The sequence below is a fragment of the Opisthocomus hoazin genome, chromosome 3 (assembly GCF_030867145.1).
Source record: "Opisthocomus hoazin isolate bOpiHoa1 chromosome 3, bOpiHoa1.hap1, whole genome shotgun sequence".
NCBI lineage: Eukaryota > Metazoa > Chordata > Aves > Opisthocomiformes > Opisthocomidae > Opisthocomus > Opisthocomus hoazin.
This window is the reverse complement of record NC_134416.1, coordinates 33,871,939-33,889,345: the sequence shown is the minus strand read 5'-3', so window position 1 is coordinate 33,889,345 and position 17,407 is coordinate 33,871,939. Positions and strand designations below refer to the sequence as shown.

The 17,407-nt window shown below is 37.7% G+C and overlaps 1 protein-coding gene across 4 annotated transcripts in view; it reads right to left on the bottom strand.

The window, feature by feature from the left end:
• Positions 1 to 17,407, bottom strand: part of SNX16 (sorting nexin 16) — a 29,669-nt gene that overhangs the window by 6,805 nt on the left and 5,457 nt on the right. For all 4 annotated transcript variants that reach the window (XM_075415931.1, XM_075415935.1, XM_075415933.1 and 1 more), the window contains exons 3-5: positions 14,356 to 14,442; positions 8,053 to 8,201; positions 2,274 to 2,343 (exon numbers count right to left, since the gene is read on the bottom strand). In XM_075415931.1, coding sequence (XP_075272046.1) covers positions 2,274 to 2,343; positions 8,053 to 8,201; positions 14,356 to 14,442 — 306 coding nt within the window. The remainder of the gene's footprint in view (positions 1 to 2,273; positions 2,344 to 8,052; positions 8,202 to 14,355; positions 14,443 to 17,407) is intronic.

Sequence of the window (17,407 nt, the reverse complement as noted above, 5' to 3'; positions counted from 1 at the left end):
TTGTTGGACAAGGGAAAAAAAAAAGTGAGAGATTGATACAGATGCTCTGACGTGAAGGAGTTCAGGATCCTAACAGGCAGGAGCAGGGCAAAAAGCAGGACCACAACCATGGATTTCAGGTGAGCACTCAATCTCTTCAGAAAGCTGCTTGGAAGAAAGACTCCATGGGAAACCACCTTGGAGAGAAGAGCAGTCCAGGAGAGCTAGTTGATATTCAAGGATCACCACCTTCAAGCTCAATAAAGGTCCAACTCAACAAGTAGGAAATCCAGCAAAGGTTGCAGGAGGCCTGTATGGATGATCAAGACACTCCTAACTGAACTCAGACATAAAAAGCAAGTGTACTAGTGGTGGAAGCATGGAGAGGTATCCCAGGAGGAGTATAAGGTTGCTGTCTGATCTTACAGGGACAGGGTTAAGAATGTGAAGGCCAGCCTGGAGCTGAATCTGGCAAGGCATGTGAAAGCAAACAAGAAAGGATTCCATAAGTACATAATCAACCAAAGGGAAACCAGGGAAACCATGGACCTGCTGCCAAATGGCGTAGGGGAACTTCTGACAAATCACACTGAAAAGGTAAAGGTACTCGATACCATCTTTGCCTGCCTTGACTGGCAAGACCAGCCTTCAGGAATTCCAGACTTCTGCAACCAGAGGGAAAGACAAGGAAGGGCAAGACAAACTTACCCTCAGTGGAGGAGGAGCACTTAAACATGGGGCTTGACAGATTGCACCCTTGAATGCTGAGGGAGCTGGCTGATCTCCAGCTTGTTACCCACCAGGACCCCAGGTTTCATGATTCATATATCATAATCAAAGATAATTAAGGGACCTGAGCATCTTTCATGTGGGAAGAGGAGATGGCAGTCAGGACTTTTCAGTCTGGGGAAGAGAAGGCTTGGGGTGATCTTATTAATGGGTATAAATACCCGATGGGAGGCAATGAAGAAGAGAGAGCCAGACTCTTCTCAGTGGTGCCCACTGACAGGACAACGGGCCACAAATTAAAAGCCAGGAAACTCAATCTGAACACACAAAAACACTCTTTTTTTTCTCCCCCCCTTTACTGTGATGGTGATCAAACACTGGAGCAGGTTGCGCAGAGAGGTTGTGAAGTCTCCTCTGTAGAACATTCAGATCCTGACTGGACATGGTCCTGGGCAGCTGACCTTGCTTGAGCAGGAGTGTTGGACTAGATCTCAAGAGGTCCCTTCCAACCTCAATAACTCTGTAATATGGTGCAGTATCCCTCAGACACCAGAACTTTATGACAGCTGTCTCTGACAACTTTACAGAAATGATTAATAGCCAAAACTACAACGGCACAGCTATTTTAATAGTGTGTCTAAATTCCTATGGTGGAAGAATAACCCCGAGACTTCACCACAGTACGCGTGATCAAAATCTCGATGAAGGTGGCACTTAAATTTCTTAATTAACTACCTGAGCAAATAATTCCTGTAATTTTTATTAATTTTCATCAGCTTAAATAGCTATGATGAAAAATAATTGTATAGAAATCATGTATGAGCTCATACCACAAAAAACATACCAAATCCTTCAGATGTACACAATAATGTAACAAAAGCCAAGGCACTCCCACACAAAGCAAACTGGTAAATATAAACTTAGTTGAAGGAGTATCACTTAACATTCATAGTTTCTACAGTATTAACAGTATGTGCAATTCCAAAACACAGTTATTCTATAAAGCAAAAAAACTAAGACCACCTGTTCTAGACAGACTTCATACAGCTCTGCAAGCCAGTGAAATCTACTTCTAATAAAACAGGCTGCAGCACACAATATTATTTATTCAATGTGCTCATATGCATGTTGAAAGGCTGTTGTTTTACAACACTACTTGACACTACTTAGTTATCTGCAAGGACACTATTTTTGGTGGTCATAATGAATCCTTTCATTACATTTCATATTAACAAACATTTTATTGCAAGACCTGAAGTCTAAGGTGTACACATTGTGACGTGTTGAATGTAAGCCTACAAAAACTCTCCTTATATTCAGCAGTTGCCTTAAAAACAAATTTAATCCACTGGTCATAAAAGGCAGAAAGGAAGAGATTGTATTTTGGGACAGGATGAAGTACAGCAGTCAAAGATCATGAGCGTGCACCAATAATCAGACTGTGTCAGTTTCAGAAATCCATTTGCAATGGAGGTTTCATTCCATACTGTCCAGAACATTTTCAGTATTCTAACAACAACTACTGCCTTTTGCATTCTGCTTTTATTATATTACATAGCACTTACCCTGCTCTCTTCTAGACTGTCAAAAGGACCTGGAGGATCATCCAGACAAAGAAATTCTCTCACTGCAAGACTTACCAAATAAAAGAGAGTGAATTACTTAAAGTACAAAAAAGCAGTGTTTAAATATGATCATACAAGGGCAGTATTTCTTTAAGCGACACAAACATCCACCCTTATACTTATTCCCGAGCATTCAAAATAATGTTAATAAACTATTAAGTCTCAGTTGCATGGGTGTTAACCAGGTACAGTGTTTAAAATGTTACTTAGGAGTTGCACAAGTACACTTAAAGAGTATTCAAACAGAGAGTAAGTCAATTTAGAACATGATTTTTCAAAACTTCATTGAATTTGTTCCTATATGACAACTGACAAGCAAGTTTATCCCTTTGTTATTGAAGAGGTTTGAAAAATTCTCCTGGTGAAAAATAAATATTAAAAGATGGATGAAAAAGTATGCTCCTAGAATCCACACGCAGATCCCTTCAGGAAATATCAGTGGAACTAAGCATAGGTACTGAAACATGCTAATGTGTCTCCATTTTGCTAAGATCATATACTGTGCATATGTTGATGGATTATAATTTTTATATATACAGTATATATTTATTAAAAAGGTATAAAATATTAAGAAGTGACAAGGTTAATGTGACATGGATATATCACATAGCATCTCTAAACATACATTTCAAACTAAGGTGTTCAACTTAAAATTGTGTAAGATTGTCTAACACTTGTCATGCCCCTCTGTGCACTGTCTTGCAAAGGCCAGAAGGAGTATGTATAATCCTGTGGTTTACTATAGAGTATTCTGAGCATCTTGCTCATTCTATCTCCCAAGTTTAGATTACTTTTCACAGAATTCTTCAGTATCTCCAATAATGTCCCTTTACCCACCTTTTTAAGACTTTCCTGCTCAGCTGTATTCATTCTTCTATAAATAACCTCCAACAAGAATATCATATTCACAATTAACTAGCAAGTAGTAACTTATCAGCAATTCTGTGCTTGCACTCACTACTACAAATCTTTAAATCATCTCCTACTGCAATGAATGCACAAAAATGGAAGACACGAATCCAAACTAATTCCCTGTCTCTTCCTCCTACAGGAAGGTGAGGGTAAAATGAAGTTATTTTTGTGCCTTCCACTCTTTCTCTGCATTTGAGGCAGATGCAAAGTACAAACACAAGAAAGGAAACTTTTACTCAGCTACCAATCTAACCAAACAGCTTCAGGTTTGGCAAGCAAAATGAGAGAAATTTCTTCAGCTAACACTAATCATTGATTATACCATCACTTTTAGTTTTAGGAAGGCTCTGGATCTAAAATATGTTGAACCTTTATTTTGTTGTCGGATTTTTCTAAGCCTGCTTTCAAATGCTTATTGCCCATGTGAAGATACAGGTGGTTTTTTTGGGCCAACGGCTGGCGAGACTTCTTGTCTTCGTATCCACTTTCATCCCATCAGCCTCCACATCAACCTAAAAAAATTTCTCTCGTAATCATGATCATTCCTTTCCCCACTTAATCTACGTGACAAATGTGATAAAACCTTCCTGAATCAAGTCATCTCCACTATTTTACATTAATCAACCCACGATCTGTGCAAGCCATAGCCTAAACCTGTACTATTAAAACAGCTTCTTCCACATACTCAAATAAATAATAAAAAAATTTCTGCTACTTAGAGATTATCACTCCAGTTAGCACAAAAAATGACAGATGGTAACAAGTCATTAGTTAAATTATCAGAAAACAAAACCTCAAACCAAATGGAAAGTTATTCAAGCATATAAAGTACATTTTCAAGGAGAAGAGCAGGGTTGGTTTTTCCATCTAGTTTAATCCGTTTGAAGTGACCCTTCTCCAATGTGATGCCCAAGTCCATTTTATAATTGTTGAATTGTTCTTTTCATGAAGATGCTGAATGAAATTTTTTCAATACCTTTATCCTTATTCACATAGCTCAGTTCAAACATATTTTAGAAGTATTTAATTTCTACATTTTTCTAGTAATTTTATTGTATTATAGGGTAACATTAAAATAGCATAACATGCAGTAATGCTTGCGAGTGAAAAATGAAATATCCAGAAAAATAATGTACAAAAATATCCAATCTACACATATCTACTCACATCAAGCCAAACTAATTTTTTTGTTTGTCCTACAGCTGCTGGCAGAAAACTGTGTCACAGAATCACTGAATGGTAGGGGTTGGAAGGGACCTCTGTGGGTCATCTAGTCCAACCCCCTGCCGAAGCAGGGTCACCTAGAGCAGGCTGCACAGGACCTTGTCCAGGTGGGTCTTGAATATCTCCAGAGAAGGAGACTCCACAACCTCATTTTCTGTAGTTTTCAAAACTTCTTGAAATTGAAAGCTGTAGATTCATTATTTTACATAAGGAGGTGAAGAAACTTAAAGCCACAAGTCACTGAAAACGTCGTTTCTTTATCTAAAATATGCATCTGATGCCATAAACATTCACTTGCAGCCTAGCTTTCGTCTGAGAGTCTGTTCTGCTCTTGCTTTCCCCTCCATGTATTACACCTCCTCCTTCTATTTAACAAATAGGGTAAATTTCTGCTTTAAAAGCACCATAGAAATCTTCCACATTATGTACCAGAGATTGCTGTAGATGGCTTCTTTCTTTGCTCCTACGCTAGCTGAGGTCTTTCTCAGGCGAGGCAGCAATGCCAGCGTCCACCAGCATTAAGAAGGGCAGCAAGGGGCAGTGCCACACATGGGATCCCTGACAACACTCCACAGCTGACAGAGTTCCTTCTCACATGGGGTGGAGGCAGAGGAGAGCTGTGTCATCTATATAAAGCCAGATGACACTTCTGTTTATCAGGTTTAACTTCTTTCTCCCACTTCCTGGGTTATACGAAACTTTCTTGAACACATTAAACTCTGTGGGTGGATCCTTCACTGAATCTTCAGTACAAGGCAAAATATGAGAAGAAACCCACAAAACACAGACTCTAAATTTAGTCACCTGCACGCCATCCTACATTTTATCTTCAAACTACTTTGTGAATCTAGTTTTATTAATAGGTATACCAAATAAGGTCTCCTATCCCTGAAGGGTGAGCTTCTCACTGTCGGTATGTCTCAATGACAATACAGTGCATAGAGACTTCTCTACAAAGCGAAAAGACTCATTTGGTTTTGGTGCGATCCAAGCAGTTTGACTTCTTTGCAAAACTGTAGAAGTAAATGATGAGCTTTTAAGGAGGAAGCAGGGTCAGATGCTCACCACTGCTCATGTAAGCTGCAAATACTAATTTCCATTAATAGTAACTTCTATTCTCTGGTAAGCGGGTAAAAAATCAGATCAAATCTCCCTAGTTTTAATCAATTCCTGAGAAATCCAGACCTTCCACAGATCCAAACATCAGAACATAAGTCATACCAATAGGTTATAAAGTTTATTAAAAAAACTTAATCGTCATGCAGAGCCTTACACAGTCAAGATCAGAGTATTCCTCAAAACTACATTTCTGTTAACTATCTGTTCATTAACCAAAATACAAATTGATTCCACAAACATTTAAATTCTCTTGTGTATCTGATGAGTGATGCAGTCCAAAAGTTATGTTTTGGGTTTTTTTGCCTTCAATTATGACAAACACTGTTTTTTCCAATATCGACCATCATCAAGATACAAACAAGCTCCCTGAAATACCCAACGCTGCAACAACATGAAACATAAAGCCTTCAGATCTATTTAAGGAGACTAAAAGTCTATCCAGCTCACTAGTCTGTCTCCAGCAGCATAACACAAATGACATTTAGAGAATAATTGCTTTCTTTTTTTTGGCACAGGTATTATTGTGTAATTTAATCAGGAAGTTCTTAAACTTTTTAGCCACATATTTCACCCATATAATCATGTTTAATAGCCGCTGACAGAAACTAACAGGTTGATCCCAATTTCTTTTTGAAACCATTTAAGCTTTCTGTCTCTGATACCTCACAACAAAGCTTCACAACTCAGTGTGACATATTGAGAGATGACTATGAGTCAGCAAAAACATTAACATTCCTTACTCAGCTTCCCTATCCCCTTGATGACTTCATATGCCCTGTTTAGCCAGCCCTTTCGCAAGACAACAGACTAAAGAGAACAGAACTGTTCCTTCAGGGAAGTTTGCCTGTAGCTTCATCTGTTCTCACTTGCCTTTTCTGTACTTCTAGCAGACCCTCTTTCGAAATGGAATGCTGTGTTTTAACACTGGACTATGTGTCAGTGCAATTCAGACTCCCACAGCAAAAACTTTTTCAAGTTCCTCTTCAACAATTTTTATGCAACTTTTTGACTACTGATGAATACTGAACTGATTCAGAAAATTGTATCGATACCAGTAGTTATTTTCCAGGTTGTAAAAAACAATTGAGTTGATGATTCTGTATGTACATATTTACTGTGATTTTGCACCTTGTGACATGAAATTTAATGTTAGTCATTCAGTGCCTTGGGATTCTTCTACAATACTTCATGATCTCATCGTTCATTTCCTTTTCCAGGTAACTTCTAGATATTCTGAACATCAGTGTCTGTAACTGTGACCCAGCATTCCACGTGTAATACCCCTAAACATCCACCAATCCTTTTCCTCCTGCCTTTCAAGCATTTCATACGAGCTCCCTCATAACCACGTGTCAGATGTCTTTTGCAGAGCGAAACCTATTATTGCTTTTTCCAGATATAATTTTACTTACCACTTCAGGTTTTTCATTACAAGAAGTACTGAAAGTCAGACTTACTAATTTCTAGTTCCCAGACTCAACAGTCAAATGCCTTATAAAAATGTGCCAAATGTAATAATAGCCATTCTACTAAGAAGTGGATATGTGCATTAGATGGTTTCATACCATACCTCAGTAATTTTGCATTCTAGTTCCTTTAAAAATCTTGAGGGAATGCTGTTCGCTCTAGAGAATTTCTTGCGCTTTGTTTTCTGTGAAGTTTCAGATGAGGACAGTTGCTCAGACTCATTCCTCAAAGAATCTCTGGTACAGCAACCTCACAACTTTTTTTTATTTCTGGTGTTAGAGTAGGTTCTTCGAACTAAACGCTCCGTCTTTAGCAACTTGCTTACTAAAATTCTCTTTTGGCTTATATTACAATGATTTTACTTTTCATTTGCCAGAATCATGTTCTACTCATCTTCCAGCTTTGGAATAATCTTCCACTTTGTATGAAAAAAGATACCGTTCAAAGAGACTTCTGCACTTGGTTGTTTAAGCACACGAAATTTTTTCTTAATCCTTTTTTGATTTGTGGTTTACATTTACTTATGTAACGCAATCCATGAAGGTACTTCTGTTACTATCATGTCATGTAAATTAAAAACCTTTAGTTTAACACACATTTTAAGAACTAATCACATAATAGAGTAGGTACTTCCATTATGAAAGCCTAACATTTAACCTCAGTATAAATTATACAATACATCAATTCTGCATTCAGCACACAAGTAATGTTTTAGGAGCAAACGTGGGATTAGTCTAACATTTTAAATATCACAGTTTTTAGTTAGTAGTTAACCATGTACAATTCAAAATACTACAATTCTCCATTTTTGCTTAGATTAAGATGGGATTAATTTAATCAGACCCCAAATAATTCACATAATAACCAAATACACAACATGAATGTTAATGAAGTTCCTTACTATGTTGCTCAAAGATGACTGCTAGAGTCTAGAAGCCTATATGAGAGTTTGAACACAAAAAAAATCCCAATCCACAAGTAAAGTTTAATCACATACCAGTTAGCAATATCTTTGTGAGCTACTAGGTTCTGGAGGAATGCTTGTAGTCCCAACTGCCGATCCTCCAAGAAGTCAGGATTATAATTGTCCTTGAACCAGCGCTTTGGTGGAAGGGCCAGCCGAAAGCCCGGAAACATATCTTTCAGCTGAAACAGAAATTGAAGCCAAATGAAGGAAACCAAGAAAACTCTTGATGAAATACTGAATTTGACACAGGCACTGGCTCTACTCAGAACTACAGGATCTTTCTGTCTTCTGTGAAGTTCAAGCACAAGGTAAATCTCAACCATAAGTACAATTCAAACTATAGCACAAATTGTGGACACCATTCTGTCACAGAATCACAGAATAGTAGGGGTTGGAAGGGACCTCTGTGGGTCATCTAGTCCAACCCTCCTGCTGAAGCAGGGTCACCTACAGCAGGCTCCACAGGACCTCGTCCAGGCGGGTCTTGAATATCTCCAGAGAAGGAGACTCCACAACCTCCCTGGGCAGCCTGTGCCAGGGCTCCGTCACGCTCAGAGGGAAGAAGTTCTTCCTCATGTTCAGACGGAACTTCCTGTGCCTCAGTTTGTGCCCATTGCCCCTTGTCCTATCGCTGGGCACCAGTGAAAAGAGCTTGGCCCCATCCTCCTGACACCCACCCTTCAGATATTTATAAGCATTTATTAGGACCCTCGCAGCCTTCTCTTCTTCAGGCTGAACAAGCCCAGCTCCCTCAGCCTTTACTCATAGGAGAGATGTTCCAGTCCCCTCATCATCCTTGTAGCCCTCCGCTGGACTCTCTCCAGTAGCTCTTCATCTTTCTTGAACTGGGGAGCCCAGAACTGGACACAGTACTCCAGATGGGGCCTCACCAGGGCATTGTAAAGGGGAAGGAGAACCTCCCTCGACCTGCTGGCCACACTCTTCTTGATGCACCCCAGGATGCCATTGGGTTTCTTGGCAGTCAGGGCACACTGCTGGCTCATGGTTAACCTGTCGTCCACCAGGACACCCAGGTCCCTCTCCGCAGAGCTGCTCTCCAGCAGGTCCACCCCAAGCCCGTACTGGTGCATGGGGTTGTTCCTCCCCAGGTGCAGGACACTGCATTTGCCTTTGTTGAACCTCATCAGGTTCCTCTCTGCCCAGCTTTCCAGCCTATCCAGGTCACGCTGAATGGCAGCACAGCCTTCTGGTGTGTCTACCACTCCTCCCAGTTTGGTGTCATCAGCAAACTTGCTGAGGGTACATTCTAACTCTTCATCCAGGTCGTTGATGAAGAAGTTAAACAAGACTGGGCCCAGTACTGACCCCTGAGGGACACCACTTGTTACCAGCCTCCAACTAGACTCAGCGCCGCTGATGACAACCCTCTGAGTTCTGCCATTCAGCCAGTTCTCTATCCACCGACCACTCATCCAGCCCACACTTCCTCAGCTTCCCTAGGAGGATATCATGGGAGACTGTGTTGAAAGCCTTGCTGAAGTCAAGGTAGACAACATCCACGGCTCTCCCTTCGTCTACCCACTTCGTCACTTGCTGTGTTGCCCTGCGCCAACAAAATGACCTCCCAAATTCACCATATAAAAATAGGAATGAAAAACTTTGCTTTGTCTCCGAGTCTGTTACTTAATGCCGTTGAGCCAGTAAATATAAGAAAATTGTATGGAAATAAAAAGTATCAGATGAGTAAGCATTTCAGTGGTGTTTCTGCTAAAGCACTTAGGGATAAGAAGTTCTATATAAATAAAAGATGTAAGAGCCCATTACAGACCTACAACTCTGCAACTTGTCTTTTTGGGGGGGCTAGCAGAACACATTACAACACACGCATAACATACTTCTAGTAAAGAGTAGGTCCTTGTACACCCAGAATATTAAAATTTCAATATGCATGGATATGGCTCAAACCCTCAAGCCCTAGTAGTAACATGCAAAATTGTATTTCTGAGTTACTTCAATAGTAATGGGGTATACTCAATGTCAGAAATACCTATAATTTTTCTTTGAATTCAGAAATCAAATATGCAAGTGAATGGAAGCATGAAATTATACAATGGACCTGTCCAAGGATGCCAATTAATTATTTATTCTAATATACATGAAGATAAAAAAAAAATCAATGCTTTCATAAAAGAAAATTTTAGATGCCTTTTCTTAGAAGGGATACTTGACGCAAAAATCTTGAAGAGGATTTACAACCAACAGGAAAAGCAAACAGGTCTTACAAAATCTAACGTTCCTCCACCTGCCACAAGATTTGTTTAATCTTTTTCTGAAGACAGGATCAAGCCAACTTCTCTCAGGGATGTGCTGCATACACTTAACTTATTTGTATGAATGTTCCAATGACAAGGATTCCAGAATCTGCCTTGAAAACAGCCGAGCACTCAATGTTTCCATAGCTGCCAGACAATTCTTCAGTGAGTGTCTTGATGCTTTCATGGCAAAATTTAAGCCTTCTGACAATAAACTTTATTTATTTAACACTCCTTATGGATTCTTGGAAAAAGCTAATGGGTAGTTTGTTCAGCAGATTAAGTTTTTTAAAAAGTTAACACAGATCCTGCATTTCAGCTAGAATCTCTCTATGGTTTAAAGAAAGAACCGCATTAGTGGATCACCCTTGCTCATCTAAGTACCATTTCACAGCAGAAAAAGGGTGCTTTTTTAACTTCACAAACATTGTATATTCAAATAGCCCATGATAACTATTAGTTTCTTATTTATACAATGGTTCATTGTCAAAGCCTTGCTCTTTATTTCTGCATTTAATTATTTAAGTACATGTTTTCCTCTTTTCTTAGTGAATTTCAGCTTGATATTAGACTCTTCTTGATATTTTTAAGTTTATCTTTGCTCATCCAAAGTTCCTTCATCTCTTACCAAGTTATCATTAATACCATGTATGTAAATACCCTTTTTGAATAGAACTGAGCCCAGAAAAGACAACAAAATTAGTTCCTGTGTTGGTTGTAGAAAGGACCACAGATAACCATTGCTGGGAAAGCATTTCAACCACACAGTTTTTACTTAGTGGTAATTTTACTTGTTTGGTTATGTAGATCATGTAATTTATTTCTAAGGAAAGAGCATGCCTACCCACAGATTACTCCTTTTGTGGATGGAGAGCATGAGAAAGCTAGCTGCTGTCAGCAGACTAATTTTCAACAGCACAGTCCCGAGGCACTCTTTCCTGAACAGTCCTCAGACACTGCAGGAAAAACTGTGGGTCAGACAAGTTGTGCTGCCTGTGATTGTTTGCGTGGATCCAGCGTCATTTCTAGATGTCTCTCCCTTACATCATCATGTTATAGATGACACACGTCACATGAGGCACAGTCTCAGGGAGAAATAGTTAACCTCTTGGTTCTTAAGGCCATTTCATTATTTGTTCAACATCTCTACTAGTATAGTAATAAACTTTGCAAAGTTCTTTTCCCACCATTTTTTGGGACAGAAAAGAACTCCTCACGTACTTCTCCAATCCACTAGGTGTTCTTAACAAACAAAACTTATGCATCTAGGCAAATGCCTTTGCTCCTAACCCCTCAAATTCTGTCATGTTCCAACATCCACTAAGATTAAAATTTTTGTTAATATTACAGCAAAAGACAGTATTTCAGTCTTTGCTGTATCATTTGTTATGTGCTTCCCACAGTTTGCTCTCAAGTAATGGATCTGTTATTTTACTGCCTCCTTCCCTTATCTGTCTCCTGCATCGCAGCACTTCTGCCCTAGTCTTTAGAGGTCTGTACTACTCTCCTTGTGCTAATCTCTATTTGTGTTTGTTGTTTTTTTTAAATTACTTTTGACTTTGAGATCACCATGTTGCTTCCTGTGTACCCACACTGCCAATATCTCATCTTTTCTTTACACTGGATTATTTTGCCATCATCTTCTATTTGTCTGCTTTCAGTAGGTATGGAGTTTTCATAACCTTTTCATTGCCTGCAAAGTAGATAGCTTTAACATTCAAAGGACTTGTTGCTCACACTTTAAATCTGTTCTTTCCAAGTCTTAACCTGCTGCTGCACTTACTCTTTTCCTTCATAAAGAGTTCATGGTTTTGAGCTCTTTCACTCCCATTCATTTCTATTTTATTAGCTCTTCCTTACTAACAATATTTCAGAAACTAGTAGAAGTACAAAAAGCTTCCTAGGATCCTATTGCTATCTATTTTGCCTTATTTTCTTTGAGGGATCACGGCAAATAAAGAATGCTATTACTAGGTTCACTAGCTGCTTCTATTAGTTAGCTGAGCTGCATTCATTCATCTAGTCCCGATTCTATCTACGCATGTCCCCACTGTGCCACTGTCCCTATTCTCACACGTTCTCCATTGCTAAAGTCCAACTCTCAGTTCAGTTTGGACTTGCGAATAAGTATATGCGTGACACATACAAAACATGATGCTCTTATCTTCACCTGGTCTTCCTGAAAAGCCATTTCCCCTCTGTTAATACTTCAAACTGATTCACGTAGTTATCAATGATTCAATTCAGTTGGCATTTAATGCCAAGTTTCTAACACCATTTCAGAGAATGAGTAATTTGCCACCGACCTCAAGAAGTACAACAAGGAAAATAATTTATAAGATAGTACATTTCTCTCGTTTATATGGGATTTCTAGGAGATAGGGTACAGAAAATCCTCAAAGTATACGTGCATGGAAATTCATGTCTATATTTATCACTAGAAAAGAAGGAATTGCAAGTGTTGAACCATGCCTTTTGAAACACCAATGCATGTATATAACCATTTACCCTTCAGTTTGTAAGACATCATGGTTTTTGTAACACAGAAATGCCAGCTCCAGGAACTGAAATGCACCATAACTCTGAAGCTTCCAGAGAATTACAGAATAGTAGCAACATAAAAGTTTAGATGTATACTGAAAGATGAAAAAGCTTCAGTCAGTGACACAAGGGAAAAATAACATTCCTCCTTTTAAACAGAAATCCTAATACCTACAAATTGTGTTAGAAGCCAAACATTTTTGACAAAGATTTGACTCCAAAGACTACGGACTTCACTTGTAAAATCTATGTATATATTCTAAAATGAATACCCGTGGCATTCTAATTTTTCATACTACTGATAACCATGCTAAAAGTCAATGCGTGTAAGCCAGTTCTAGGCCTATATCTGACACAGCTGTTCAAAATGCAAATTGTTGTATGACTTGGTTTCTACAATTTGAATTGAAATTTCCAGAACATCATCATCTACAAAGTCAGGCTTCTGCCAATACCAAGGCATTCTTTCATTTAGGATAGACTGAATTAAAACACAGATACTTCTTTAGAAAGAAATCTCTAAACTAATTCACATTCAACAATTCGTGGTAGTTTTAGACTGCACTGACATTTTAAAGGTAGCCTAGAAGATATCTAAATAGGTCAAACCCAGAGAAATGTTCAAGTCCATGTTCAAAATTCCTGCTGGAATTACGTTCTTAGTTGATCAGGCACATTGATCCAAGGAGAACAAAAGGTATACAAAAAATCTCTTACTACAGGTTAAAAACAGCAGTGTTAAAAAGTTACAAGTTCGAACACGAAAGAACATAACAGAGGAAGATATGTTAAACTTGCAATGAAAGATTATTCTTAGGAGCGGATGGTAGAACAAAGAAAAGTGTAATTCTGTTTTTCTACTTTTACGCTTCTATAGATATAACGGTAAATGGGACAGCCAAACGCTATTTACCTACTAAAAAACCTTGGGCTTTTTGGACAAACATTTTTTGCTTTCAAATGTTCTAAAAATATTAAGTTCCTGACCCAGAACTCCAATTTACATGGTGTCTCTGTCTTCAAAGATCTGATCATAGTATTTCACAATTAACTTCGAAGACACTGAAAACAACTAAAGACGGACCAACATACGGAGAACTTCTGTTCATGAAACTTCAGTTTTATAATGAAAAAAGCAGAGTTTGTTGCACTGAGAAGGACTGAATAATTATTGGAACATTCCTGCAAAAGAACACAGGCCCCTAATTATATTTCCATGCAGAGGACACAACCATTAAAAAGTTAATTTCCTTTATCTCATAGATTAGGAATAAAGTACGCAGCACACTACCAGCTTTAGACGAAGAAATATCTTCTTTACACTAGCTGCAGTTATTTCATGTATCCTTGAAAAAATTAAGAATCATATGTTTTTCATTCATGAATATAGTGTATGTTTTCTATGGAGTAGAAAAAACGAAGAAAAGAAAAAAGCGACAGAAGTGCGAGACAAAGAAAATGAAACATGAAAGAAGAGTGAGGCAAGTTAGTTGAGAATTTACCTGTGTACAATTCTCACCTTGTCATTAAGCCTGGAGAAGTCAGTGTACCTTCTGAAAACCACCCAATTTTCCTCTGGACTTCTTTTTACTAGTATTTTGTATACCTGTGCGGAAAACCAGGAAAACCAGGAATATCAGAGAAATGTGCAGAACTTCATGCTGCATTGGCTGGAAGGCTGGTATTACCTTTTATTTCTTAATGAAACAAAACTCATGGATAAAAAAAATATCCTTAATTGGATTTTTTAAAAAAACTCCATTATGAGTATAAACAGTATAAATTAATTTCAGAATTCAAGGAAGGTGTTTCTGTAATTCCTAAATACATTTACCTATTTTCTGTCTGCAAGAAAGGGTTTGTGAAACTGCATCCAGATTTCTTCTCCAGGAAAAAACAAGTCTCGGCTATCAAAGAGGTGAAGTACGTTGTAGTGATCTACGTTAACCTTTGCTGAATTACAGTTTTACTCATTAATCCTTGAGGCCAATCTGTTTAATATGACTGTAATAATCAGCTGCTGAGTGTTATATTGTTTTAAAATGTCTCAGCTGACTTGGTTCACAAGGAAAAGCAATGCAGGATAAAAAATAACATCCTGCTTTGGTTCCATTTGTCTTGAACATTAGGTTTTGTCTTTCCAGGCAAAATATGACCACTTCCCTAGATAACTGCATCAGAACAAGTATACTAGCACTGTAGAACTGAAGTAATCAGATTTAGCAAGACAACAGCACAGCAGTAGCATTCTCCTATTTAAAACCAAATGGAAAAATAAATACATCAATAATAACAATAAAATCAAACAATTACCTTTTAGCAGGACTGATACTCAAGTGCCTGAATCCAGCACCACACAGCTTGAACTACAAAATATTAAACAGTGTCTAGGAAAGAAGGGTTCTCATGTAACAACGTTACTTTCTCCAAAGAAAGGAAAAACAGGCTCTGCAGTTCTACCAGGTTAGCTTTCCCAGTCTAGGTATTCTCTAGTCAAAATTAATAAAACACAAGGAATGAAAAGATATTTTTGGAATTCTAATGATAAACAGTCCCTTACAGGAGTTTAACCATAGTCTATTTAAAACGTTTTCTAATCTGTTACATAGTAAAATCTTTCCCAGTATTTCATGTTTTCACAGCAGGTTGTCTTAGCCAATAAACGTATTTTTCTTGTTGCAGTGCCAGCATGTGATAACTGCAGTGCTAGCCAACTTCTGTACACGTCCGAAGCTGTTTATAGCAATTTTGTATTCTATAACGTATTAAGTTGCAGACAGTTACACAAACTACAGATAACTACCATGCAAATTAAAAGCAATTTTTCAGCAAGTATTTCTCTTATTTACTTTTTAAACACCGAATTCCACTTCCAAGCAGCAGCATCTGTGGAACTCATGTACTGCGACAGAGACAATAATTCAGTCATTAACAAAAAGCTATTAGCCTTTAAAATTCATGCTGCAAGACATGCCTGTGAAGACAGTATTAATATGTAATTCTTCTTACATTTTTTGTGTAAATGTTTGTCCAAATGCTTTAGTTTTCCTGTCATAATAAAAGTATAAACAGTTTAATTTTACAAAAATTTCATAAAGCAGAACTACTATATAAAATTGTGAAGACTCTTTGCTAGTACACAGTAAAACATAGAACAAGCAGCTTTGGAACATGCTTGCTGATTTACTTGCTGATCAGTATTGCATTCTTTTATTCCACTAAAGTTCTGTAAAGGCATTGCTTACAAATGCACATGTGAAAAAAATCCAGCTAATCTAACCCTCACTTTGAATGGCTTCCAAGTAAATATTAGACAATTTAAAAAAAAGTCTTCACAAACTGTGGTCATAAGGAGTACAATTAACTCGTGATTACTGGCCCAGACAACAACAACAAAAGGTCAGCCTGAAACATTTATTTATGGCTGTCTTCCCAAAGCTGACAAAAGTTGTGGGTTGTTTTTTTTTTCTCCTTTTTAACATTTGTAATTAATAAACAAGAAAAACCAGATCATTACAAAACCAATTGTCAGTTCCTTCACACAAGGTTTTGGGAAAAAAAAGTACAAATGAATTCAACAAATTCAAGTGATTTCAGTCGATCCTAAATTGCCTTATTCCACAAACACAAAATATTCAATGAAAATATGCCAATATTTAATAACAATCTCTGTCTGATTCAGCATGCTATTATCATTTCTAGTTGGCTTAAAAGTTCTAACTGAACATTTCCAGGACCGCCAACATTTGAGACCAACTGGTTACAGAGACATTTTTCAGCCTAGGTTTTATCTCCTGTAAGCTTCAGCAGCTATGGACTCCAACATGCACTAATGTTTAACTCTTGAAGTTAGTACATCACCCAGCTCAAATAATTTAGATTCATATTTTTGAGAAGTACTAGGTGCTAACAACCAGTAAAAAAAAACTAAGCAATTGAGTCTCTTCTCTTTTACAGACTTAAATTTCCACTGTCTTCCATCTCATTGATTCTGCATTGCAGAAGCAACCAAAATTTCTAGGACTAATTACGTACTGGTTTTAATGCACAATATCAAGCTTATTTTCAATATGCAGCTGAAAACAAACAGTTAATTATGTGTATTCAGAAACAAACACATCAACAGAAGTGAATTCAGAAAGAGCAAAAATGCAACCAAGCATTTTAACAACAAAGAACGTTTCATTTGTACTCTAACCTGGCCTTCTACATACAATGACAACTTTGACTCCTTTTTTTAACTACAGTTGAAGAGCACCTTCCATACAGATTGGAATATGCCTTGGCATATTTTCAGACTAAATCGTGTCAATATAACAATAGTGATAACTGCTTTAGTTTTGAAGGTATTACTTAAAACAAATCTTTTAATCTACTTGTCAAAAAATTTTGGCTCTTCTCTTAAGCTATCATGTATAAAGATGTTAGAAACTGAAAAGCGTAAGACAAGCTATCGTTCTCAAATAATTAAAAAGCAGCATTGTTTAATTCTTTGTAGAAAGATGATTTTACTAGTATTTGAACTGTCATAAGGGCATTAGCTTTCACACTTTTCTAATTTAAATAGCAGG